The sequence below is a fragment of the Pocillopora verrucosa genome, chromosome 6, assembly GCF_036669915.1.
Source record: "Pocillopora verrucosa isolate sample1 chromosome 6, ASM3666991v2, whole genome shotgun sequence".
NCBI lineage: Eukaryota > Metazoa > Cnidaria > Anthozoa > Scleractinia > Pocilloporidae > Pocillopora > Pocillopora verrucosa.
In genome coordinates, this window is record NC_089317.1 from 14295403 (window position 1) to 14304288 (window position 8886).

General features: G+C 35.8%; 1 protein-coding gene across 1 annotated transcript; it reads left to right on the forward strand.

Moving 5' to 3' along the window:
• The first annotated feature begins 48 nt into the window (after positions 1-48).
• On the forward strand, positions 49-5788 carry LOC131777751 (mitochondrial fission 1 protein-like). Its single transcript, XM_059094082.2, has 5 exons — positions 49-193; positions 2756-2888; positions 3492-3562; positions 3998-4103; positions 4619-5788. The coding sequence occupies exons 1-5, from the start codon at positions 161-163 to the stop codon at positions 4711-4713; spliced, it is 438 nt and encodes a 145-aa protein (XP_058950065.1). The 5' UTR covers positions 49-160; the 3' UTR covers positions 4714-5788.
• The last annotated feature ends 3098 nt before the right edge of the window (positions 5789-8886 follow it).

Here is an 8886-nt window from a genome sequence, read left to right on the forward strand (position 1 = left end):
AAAGCAGCACAGCACAGTACACCCAATGCTACTCCCCTCCCTCCCTACCGTAGCGAGGTTACCTTGCTTTAAGATGGCGGACAACGAAGGTTCCATTTGAGGAAGATAATAATTTTGTTTCGTTTGTTTAAACTCAGTCAGCCTAGTTTCAGCTTGAATTATGGATGAAATTCTTTCTGAAGGAGACGCAAAGGTAGGATAAATGTGTTGTTTAATTGTCTTATTTTCTGTGATCAGCAAGTGAAACACGACCTTTTAAAAGCACGCAATGCATACTGTAGAACCAAAATGTCACTTTTCGAATCGCAAGCTTGTTCACTCGTTCCATCAAATTCATTAAGCATGTTCAGAACTCATTTTTACTTCGTGGCTTTCCCCCACGCCAGTACACGAACAAATATTTCAAGTTTATCAGTTAACAAATAAACTTGTCCTTTAAATTTTTTGTACGACATTGATGGCTTCCTGTAATTTGCAAAACGAAACGAAATGACAATCTGTAATTTGTGGAATGACAATATGCAATTTTCGAGATGTAGATCGATAGTTTTCAAAATTCAATTATTAATTTAAGCGTATTGAATTTTCATTAATTTAGTCTCAATAATGTAAAAAGTGAGGTAAAATATTGATATATTGCAATGTCCTGCAGTGTACTGTTTTTCAGTTGCCCTCTTGGTGGCTTAAAAGCTCTTTTTATAAACTCAAGCACTGTTTAAACGGTCTGTAGTGGCTAAATGATGCTATGCACCTCTTCATCAACATTTGATCTTCTTGACTGACCTTTTCAATATTATTTTTGAAGATTATTTTACCAATATTCCCGGCTGCTTTATTTGTAACCCTCAGTTTGTCTTGTCAACACACTCTGAGGCTGATCCAATAATGAAAGATCTAGAAATAAGGAAAATATGATGTCTACTGTCTCTCTCTTCCTACAGTTTACCTTTTATTAAATTTACATAAAAATAGCAAATTCAAGGGAAAATTAAACTTTGGAAGTAAGGATTTTCATCAGCAAAAATGAACAATCAAACAAACAAAGGAGAATATGATTGCTACCAAATCATTGGTTGATTTTGGCTGTAGCTTAGTAATCTTTATATGTCACATATTGATTGGCAAGTATTCTTGAACTTATCAATGCAAAAAATTTTGAAAATGACTTGAAGGAACAAAAAACTGCTTCAGCAAAAAATTTGAGTTGTCAATGTTTGGAGATACGGAGTGTTAAATTATTAATGATGAATATATGAGGGAAATCCAGGTGAAATTAATTTTACTTTCAGAATTCAAGTTCACAAGGGTTTGAGGTTTTGGTAAACATCTTTTTCATATGGCTACCTGTTCATGCAGTCCTATAGAAATCCATGGTGAAAGCTGTTGTGTATTGAGCTGAACAGACAGGATGACATTAGCCACTCCGTAAAAAGCCATCCAGCACTGCACTCACATAGCTTTGTTGCAAAAACTAAACTATATAGTGGACCTTTAAGGGCAGATTTTTGGAGATTTTTTTTTTATCATGTCAAACTAAGCATTGCTATTTAACTATAGTTTCCAAGAAAAATTAAGGTAAAATATTGAAGCACACACAATTAATTTACATAAACATATCTAAATTCTTTAAGCTGCCAAAGTGTGAATAGCTAATTATAACATGTGAACATAAATGACTCTTGAAGGGTTTCTTGCAGTAAAACATCCTGGTCCATGAATTTCAATTATGTTAACATCTCCTAATTTTGATTGCACATGAAGATCTTTGCTATCTGTCAGCGTATAAAAGTAGAAGGTGATTAGAGAAAGATAAAAAAGAAATCTGGCTTTCAAGGACAAGAAATAAAGAGATTCGAAAGATTCTCACAGAAACAGATAAAGGCTTATGATTTAAGCAATCTTTGCTGCTTGTGCTTGATCAGCAACCGTGTAGTTTTGCCGCATTGTTCTCAAGGGGCCTTTCAGTTGAAAAAAAGTATTTGAAATCAAAGTTTCTCTTCAGCAGAGTTGAACTAAAGGTCTATTGCAGGTAACTGATAGATAGTTACCTGCTAAATATGTTCTTGCTGAGATTCTTCTGAGACTCTGCTAGACAATCTTAAGTTTCTATTGGTGGTCAACATTTTGCAAGTTGTTGGGAAAAATTTGAAAGTAAAAAACTTACTTTGTTTTTATGCAAACAAATTAATTGTAAGTGTAGGTTAACTTTATGGATTGCCTTGAAATTTGGTCTAAAGACTCCCAAGATACCCACCTAAACATGTGTTGATATATAGTCTATGGTTGTAATACTTCAAATGGCACCTTTTTTTTTTGTGAGGACATGCACAAAGGTCTACCATATCCTTTAACAATAAAAAGAAAAGAGTGAAAAAAGTTGAGATTCTGATGAATTGTGAGTTTTAGAGAAGGAAATTTTTTATTGTAGAATCTTTTTTGTGTCCCACCAGGATCCTTCTATCACATACTATCTTGGTTGAAACAATATTTTCAAATTATGCAACATTTAGTGGTCATATGATAAAATGCTTATTGACTTAGTTTGGTTGCGCCAGACAAAAAAAAGTTTAGCTTTCAGTCATGGGGCATGGACCTTGTACTTGACTATGTATGTGACTGTGATTGCACCGACCATGTTCGTTCATATTAAGTTTAAATAGGTCATGTTCACTTAAATTTAACTGGTGATGATGGTGAATCAATAGTTGAAATGTATGTACTTTTCTTAAATCATTGTTTTTCCCAAAATTTTTAGCGTTTTGAGGACAAATATAATGCTGAAGTTGAAAGAGGACAGGTTTCTTCTGATACACAGTTCAGTTATGCTTGGTGCTTGATAAAAAGCAGCAACAAGAGTGAAATTTTAAAAGGAGTTCTTCTCCTGCAAGGTGAAGTATGTGTTCTGGTTAAACAGTATCCCTTTGTAATGGTCCTCAAGATAATTTCTTAATACTTCTTGTCAAGGAAGGGACAATTAAGCTTCTGGGTCATAGAACTCTTTCGATTTGAAAAGGAATTAAAATTGAAGGGCACTTTCCTTTGGAAACTTTTGGCAAAATAGCAATTTGAAGATCAGGGGTATTTCTCTTTTCTTGATTTTTACCAGAATTACTGGAGATGAGTGGATGCTATTGGCTTGGTCACACCAGCACAATGCCTCATGATAGGACATATGAAGAACCCAGGTTCTCACATAAAATAGTCTACTAAGCGCAATCATACTGGTGTTTTAATAGAAGATTTGCTAAGGTTTTCTATCTGCAAATGGAAATTTTTATAGGGTCCAAAGGTTCATGATCCTAAATTTTATCACATTGTGATGATTGAAAAAAAAATCATTTAAAGTGATTGTTATTTCTTGTTTTGTCCATTGACATTGATGTAATTGAGTCCCATTTTTAAGTGTTTCCTTAGCCTTAGATAAAATGCCTTGAGCAATTGGAGTCTTATCAGTTGTATTTTTTTCTCTTTCTTTCTTCAATTGTTTGTAGGATTATGTCATAGTGGAACTGATCAAAGAGATTACCTTTATTTTATTGCAGAAGGATATTACAAATTGAATGTGAGTTACATAGCAACCCTTTTGTTGTTATGAAGTTAAGTTATGCATACTATAATTTTGATTTGCAGCTGTTCTGCTGGTTGATATATAGAACCACAGCTAAAAGTGGCAAACCCTACAATATTTTGTTTTAATTTTTGTTTTCACGCACAAAATGTAGACCAAGAACAAGCTTTAACACTCTGCTTAATAAATTTTCACCTGCACAGTATAACTTACATCTTTCTGTCCTAGCAGGAATATGTATCTCCAACAAATTGCAAACTATAAAAATTTACTGGTCAAACTTACCTGACCTAAAGAAGCGCTCAAAACTATAATTATAAAATTAATAATGGCTCTCTAGCATTCCTTCCATTTCAAAGTTTTGGAGAAGATAGTGATACATGTGTAGGGCCTGTTGATTTTAAACTACAGTTTTTTATCATCAAATAGGAATACAAGTCAGCCCTCAGATACACAAACAGATTACTACAAATAGAACCTGAAAACCGACAGGGGCTTGAGTTGCATGAAAAAATCACTGGTCAAATGAAAAAAGGTTTGAACATTTTTGGTGTGACTGGAAGATAGAGTAATTGTCATCTGTCCAGTATTCTTTTGCAGATTTTGAGTGTAGTGCTCCAAGATGTAAATTTTTGTGTTCTCATATGGATGTCCTATTCAAGCTGTCTAGAAACAATTTTTTGTAATTTGAACTGGTTCTTCAGTTATCTTTTGATTCCATATGCTTGTCAATGATGCACAACAAGCTCAATATCCTGGTGTTTCCCTACTTTTACATACCATTTCAATTACACCATTGCTCAACTTAGAGACTTCTTAAGCTAGAAATTTCTATATGTGTAATAACTCAAATGACCTATGTATGTACTGTAATATGCAGAACTCTTCAGTTTGTAAGATGTTTGGTTTTAGCTACTCAAACACATTTTCAAATTATGCATGTCACAAAATCATGAATTTACCACATGCACTCTCCTGCCAAGACCAACAGGATAATTATTCCAAAAAGGGTTCTGTTAAATTTTTTATAATGTTATGCTATTTCCATAGATGGCTTGATTGGACTTGGCATCCTGGGAGGTACAGCTCTGGTTATGGGCGGAGCAGCAGCCTTGGTTGGGATGGTATTTGCAAGCCGCAAATGAGCAAAACTTAAAGTTAAATTAACATTAATGCAGACAAATATTATTGAGCAAATAGGTTAATGAGTAGTATTATCACTATGTTTGGTATGGTGGCCCATTTTGTGGATTTTTGTATAATTTTGGCCTTGATTAAGGAACAGTAAAAGCATAAGTTTTCAATTTGGAACAAAATACCTTTTGCATGTTCAACAAATGGACAAAATTGTGGAGGAAACAACCCATAATTGGAGGGTTGGGCATTATCATACAGTGATGTGTCAGTTGACTTTCCATCTGCTGCCACATAAGTGAAAAAATAACATATAAATTGCTCAGATGGTGAAATTTGCTTAGTCGAGAGTAGAAAGACAATTTTAAACTTGTGATTGTGCTTGTGTGATTGAAAGACTAACAAGTGGTTAAACTAACAACTTGATTATCTAAATGTTTGTGAACCAACAAGAGAATCTCAGAAAAATGTTATATGCCTTTTAATAAGAGCTGGAAGCTGAATATTCAGACCCAAATTACATTAGTTATTGTTCCTCTGATTTTTATGTTTTATTTTTGTTATCACTTTTTTGATTATTCATTATTCATTTTAAATTCTGGAGAAAGGGATCAACAAGTCAACAAGCCTGGATTCTGGTTCAACTGATGTAAAAGTACCTCTTGACTTTGCCAATGAGCAACCAATGAGAGAAATAGATTATAGAGTCAGTTTATTATTATTATTACTATTAGTCCAAAGAGGGTGCCATTCCATGAAATGCTAATTGGACAACTCTTACACCAAACTCCTGCAGAATTTCATTTTTTATAACATGATCCCCAAAGAAAACTGACTAATTCCAAATCAACAGAATGAGTTACCTTTAAACCTACAGAGTAATTGTTGAGCAAAAATGACAAACCTTCAGCCAAGTCATGGCCAAAAAAAAGAAAAGAGAGAAACTTGTAACCCTCAGGTTGAACAAACAAACAACAGCTTGTGTGGAAATTATGAATTTTCTTCATGCCGTATTATTATAGACGGGATCAAAGAAATTTGTGGATGAAGAGTCAGAAAAGTAAATTAAATTTTGTAAAAGAAGTGTACCCAGGTGACAGCTGATTTAAGAAAGAAACCATCCTTGAAGGGAATGGCATATTATGAGACCTTTCCACGCTTAATCTATTCGTGTTAGCCACCACGCCCTTAAAGCTTTATCAGAGGAAAAATCTTGAGGCACCTCGCAACCAATTAAAGCAATATAAAATAATTTCTAATTATGGCTGAAACAGAAGAGGATAACCAGCTAGAACTTGGGTGAAACACTCGCAGCAATGAACATTGCTTAATGAGAGATGCATCACTAAAACACATAAACGTTTAAACTGCCTAACACAGCGTGGCGAGCCCTGAAGAACTTGGTAATTGGGAAATGGAAAAAAAAACGTTTTATGGAGACCTAACTTGGAATCTCCCTTACATAATGTGTTACCCATATTAGTAAGGGTTGGTTAATAAGATTTTCCCAAACCGATAGGATGAATCAAAGAGCAAAGATGCATCATTTCGTATCCAAAATATGGAGGTAGTCACACCCCTTTAAAGAGCTAAGTTGAGTAACACCTGGAATTGCGCTTTTTGACAAAATGTTTCGGGGGAGTAAACAAACAATCTTCTGTTTTACAATTATTCCAGAGTGATAATCTAGTTTAAAATTTCAAATTTTTCTCCAAATTAAGAAAACTTTCGGTACTCGTTAAACCGAAAGTGGTTTGTGTTTGTCGTTGTTTCCATTGAAAAAGCTCTAGAAAGGGTAGATACATTGATAACTAAACATTACAGCTACGGACTGAATCGCCTTAACAAAATACTGAAAGGTCTATAGAGGTACTTCTTAAAGTATATTATAACCGACGTATAGAATATTAGAAAAAGGATTGATAGCAAAAACTGAAAAGCCAGGAATATCTACAATCTATACGCAAAACTCGTAACACACTTTTCTTGCAAAGTTCAGTCTTGTTCAGTCAGGCTCCCACTTATTAGCCACCATAAAGAGTAGATGCTACCCTGAGCGTGGAAACAGGTAGTAGCATCAGTCCCAAGGGAGAAACCAGGTCACCGGCAAACAGCAAACATTTAAGACCAATTTCGCGTACTCCTGTTTTATCAAAACTGGCTGAAGACTTCATGTTTGAAAAATACATCGCCTCCCTGCAGTTTTAAGACAATCGACCTATCTCAAATTTAGTGGCAATCCCTCTTTTCGTCCGCGACCCAATGCGCTTATCTCCGATGGTTCACGGTCTTTGGCCAAAACAAAAAAAAAAAAACCCGATAAGAGACAGGAAAGTTCTGTCTGAGTTGCCCCTATTTGATTACTACAGAGGCTTCCAACCTCATAGGACCATCATATCCTGGCAAAGAAGGTCTCACTTTTAACTGTGCGGAGTCTTTATCACAGCACTGGGCGATCGTCTTTTCTCATGAAGATACAACAGTGAAGTGAAGTTAGCTTAAGTCTGCCTCGCCGAATAGTCTGACGTCTCATCCGGTGTTCCGCAGGTGGACCAAATAAGGCTCGTGATAATTCATTCTCGTGATAAAGGATCTTCAGGTCACCTAGTACAAACTTTGAAACGTATTGGACGACCACCACCTCTTCCTCGATGCCTGAAGACTCCGCCACTAACATCTAAGATGCTGTCGAGAGCGTTCAAACCCAGGTCCAACTGCAGTTAAGACTACAGCTTACTATTCGCTAAGAGCAAGGAACTCGTCCATTCTGTTTTCCTCAAAGCTGGGGACATCTTTCCAAGCTTAAAACATCGAACCCTGCAACAGCTGAAGTAGTTAAGAATGCCTAGAATATCAGGTCTTAAACCAGTTTGGAGTACATCTGTCAGGTTTTCCATTTTGCACTACTTATCCAATGCCATAAGCGTGTTTTGTGTTGTCAGAAGCGTGTTTTGGCAATATAATCTACCCTAGCGTCGACATCGCGGACAAGTTTGTTGCCACAGTGAAATTTTAAAAGCTAAGCGGCAGGCGTTTTAGAAGTATGCACAATAAACTATTTAATGACATTGTTATAACACAACTAACAACCGTGGAAATCTTCCACCAGCAAGACACACCCCACGCTATAACCTTCGACTGCCTCGAGTCTTTGTCCCTCCTAGAGCGAAGACTTGTAGATCTGTGAACACGTTTGTACCGTCTTTAGTTGGAGTTCGTAACCAATCCTGACACGTGAATTATAGTCTGCATTTTTCAACAGACTCGCAGATGTAATGTATTTTTTCAGAAACGATGCAATTTGAAACTATGAATGAAATGTACAATCTTTTATTTTCTCATCAAAAAGTGTCACAAAACGTGTATATATTTCTTTTTTTTTTTCAAATTGCAACTTTAATCCATATTTATCACACCCTTTTTGTATTCACGCAATTCAGCTGCAAAGTGTTACTTTAATAAACATATCTATCTATCTATATCAAAGATAAATAACAGCACTTGCGTACGACGGTTACCGATCTTTTCACCAACAAGGTGTCAAGTTCATATTCCCATTTTTTGGCAAGCTTTCTACTTCCTCTAATTTTTCTATTCTTTTTAGAGTTTCACTCGGAACACGGACAGATTTTTATGAGATAACATTATCGAAAAAACTGATACCTTTCGTCGAAAAAAAAAAGCAGTTTGAAATCTGATGGATTTTCTTCACACCTTAAAGCTTTTGGTATTATGCAACGACTGACTGAAGACTATTCACTGAGACCTCATTCAAACCATGCATTTTTCTTTAGAACAGCATGTGCCTAATCCCTCTTAGAGTAATGAGAATGTTCTTGAAGCCACAGCCCTTGTAAGCAAATCTGCTGCAGTGCCAAGTTCTATTTCCCGGCAACGATTAAACCAGAAAGGCCCTAGCATGTTTAAAACCTGCAAATCAGAAGTTGACTTTCCTTGGCACTTGAGCTCTTTCCATAGGCACGTATTCCACGCTTTGCCAACAAGTTTGTTAGAGACCTGGGCTGCCCAACTCCCTCAAAAGGGATTAAAAATGTGCAGATACCTGATCCAGAATCTTGCTAGAAAACTTGGACCGCAGCTGGATGCACTGGAAAGTAGAAACTGCCACGAGTAGATCGAGGGGCATCCGAAATTAATACTATCAAGCAGATTGATCCTACTTG